The sequence below is a fragment of the Diaphorina citri genome, unplaced genomic scaffold, assembly GCF_000475195.1.
Source record: "Diaphorina citri unplaced genomic scaffold, Diaci psyllid genome assembly version 1.1 scaffold8451, whole genome shotgun sequence".
Lineage (NCBI taxonomy): Eukaryota > Metazoa > Arthropoda > Insecta > Hemiptera > Psyllidae > Diaphorina > Diaphorina citri.
Genome location: NW_007385826.1, coordinates 1 through 2,664, shown reverse-complemented (window position 1 = coordinate 2,664; position 2,664 = coordinate 1). Strand labels below are relative to the sequence as shown.

The window sequence follows — 2,664 nt, the reverse complement described above, 5'->3', positions numbered from 1 at the left end:
AATGGCGTAAAGGGCCTAAAGGTATAAACCTAGAAACACACTACCATCACATCAGTTGAAGTTACTGCTAAATTATATGAGACAACCTCCTAATTTATGTTTGCAGAGTATCTCTCACAATGGAGGTTAAGGATGAGCCCAATAACTCCGACCTATCTTCTCTTCCAGCAGCTCTCATAGAAAAGAGAATGTACTGCTGGGGACAAGCTGACAATGGTGAGCTGGGTCTTGGAACAGCATATGATCAGCAAAGCGTTATTATTTCACCTGTTGCACCAGACTTCCCACTTAGTAGAGCAGTGAAACATGGTAAGACTTCTTGTCTTTTCTTCAATATAATTTAGTCATACCCAGGTTAAGTACCTGATCTATTATGTAAATAGGTAAGTAAGATTAACAAGAGTTTGGTCTGATACCTAATTACTCCAAGTCCCTAAAAAATATTCCTCCCAGTTTCTCTGCACACATGAAGAAAGCATCCTTATAGGCAGCTGAGTAATGTCCAATATAACGGTGTTCATCACTTTGTGTTTAGTTATTTTTGTTTGTTTACTTTTACTCTTATAAAAATAAGTATCTGCTTACTTATATCAACTATTCTTATGTAGGTATTCATTTCATTTCTTATCTCAATGGTACAAAGCTCAACTGTTTACACTTAGTAGGTATTTTCCTATTGTATTATTTTGTCTGTTTTTCCCAAGTACCTATGTACATACAAGTAACTACATTTTTAATCAAACTTTTCTCTGCTTTTTCTATCAAATTTATTATCTTTTAAACTCTGCATTTCAGTATCATGTGGAAGATTTCATACCCTGGTCATTACAGAGTCAGGTCAGGTTTATTCATGTGGTAACAATGAGTTTGGTCAGCTAGGACATGATAAGGACAACAAATCTTTGAGTAAGTTAATCACCAATCGATATGAAAAGTCTCTTTTAAAGATCATTAAAAGTTGACTTTTTGGTACTTCACTGGTTTCTTCAATATTGATCTCAATAGCAAGGTAACCCCTTTACCCTTGACAAATGGAGTGTGCCAAAAAGCATGTGATATGTTCCAATTTCCAATCCCATTGACTCGACTGCAAAAATGTTATCTAGAATACCACTGAAATGTGGCTTAAATGAAAGAAATTGGCTACCTAGTTACCTGGGTATGTATCTGCATGCTCTGAAGAGCTTGGGTAGTACAACCCACTGGGTATTTTTCTTAGAATAGATTTGTCTTGGAAAGACTATTCCTTATTACATCCTCACTCTATTTTTTTTTTTTTAATTTCCCGGGCACAATTCGACTGAGGCGCTTCTTGAAAATACCCGGGTATTTATAAAAATTGGGTATTTACCCGGGTAAATACCCAGGGGATTTACCCCAAAAATAAGTACCCGGGTATTTACCCATCACTAGATATATTCCAATTTCCAATCCCATTGACTCGACTCCAAAATGGTTTATCTGGAATAGGAAATAAAATTTATTGTGGCTTAGTTTGAAAGAAAATTGCCTGCCTAGTTAGCTTGGAAAGTAGCTTGCATGCTTTTGAAATGCTTGTTTGCAAGTTTAATTCCCACTGTGGCAAAATTTATCCTACTTAGATAAGGTTTGTTCTTGGAAAGACTATCTCCTTTTTCTCCTCCTCTCTTTGATTTTGCGATGATAATACCTCTGTTATTAGTGTTATTACGGTTCCATCTATCAAACCTTTTGTACTAAAACTCCTTGACTTCCCATTCCAGACAGTGTAAACGGGCTAAGCCAATATGTGATTACCCATGTAGCTACGGGGCTATGGCATTCTCTGGCACTGAATGATTGTGGTGAGGTGTTTACATGGGGAGGCGACACACATGGTCAATTGGGCCTGGAATCAGCGGATAAAAAATCACAGTCGATACCCAAGCGAGTCAAAGGCCTGGCCTCTGTTAGTGTGGTGCAGGCATGCGCGGGATACTCACATTGTTTAGTACTTACCAGTAGTAAGTCAAATATCTAAATTCCCAAGAAGAAAATAGGAAGGAGGAAAAAAATTTAAGTTCAGGTGGTGTAGTGGTCAAGACACATGCACTCACAAGGGAAATGGGAGGTGTGGGTCCGATCCTACCCAAGGTGTCCAAAGTATTGAATTTTATACTCAATCATTTCATGAACAGACCATGATAATAGTAGTGGGTTTCTACTGGCAATGGCGTAAAGGGCCTAAAGGTATAAACCTAGAAACACACTACCATCACATCAGTTGAAGTTATGAAGAGTCAGAAAGATGTAGAGTTTTCCCATAATATTGTAGATTGTAGGTAATCTTGTTCAGGACGGCCACACTACTATCACGTCTTTCAATTCACGTGAGCTCACGCTATGAATTCAAAGAATTTTAATTAAATAACAGCTATGAATTCAAAGCTACTAACAGCTATACAAATAACAGCTATGAATTTAAAGCTTTCTCATTTCAGCGGGGGAGTTGTATACGTGGGGCAACAACGAGTACGGACAGATGGGAATCAACAATTCCAAGAAGAGTCAGAAACATGTAGAGTTTTCCCATAATATTGTAGATTGTAGGTAATCTCGTTCAGGACGCGGTGCCAACCATTTTTTTTTTCAATTCACGTGAGCTCACGCTATGAATTCAAAGAATTTTAATTAAATAACAGCTAT

General features: G+C 37.5%; 1 protein-coding gene across 1 annotated transcript; it reads left to right on the top strand.

Annotated features, from left to right (window-relative positions):
- Positions 1 to 106: 106 nt before the first annotated feature.
- Positions 107 to 2,564, top strand: LOC103522425 (probable E3 ubiquitin-protein ligase HERC4; the record flags this gene model as incomplete). The annotated part of the gene is made up of 4 exons (XM_008487527.1): positions 107 to 309; positions 796 to 906; positions 1,743 to 1,982; positions 2,460 to 2,564. Coding segments are annotated over 4 exons (659 nt in total), but the record flags the coding sequence as incomplete, so codon positions are not given.
- Positions 2,565 to 2,664: the final 100 nt, after the last annotated feature.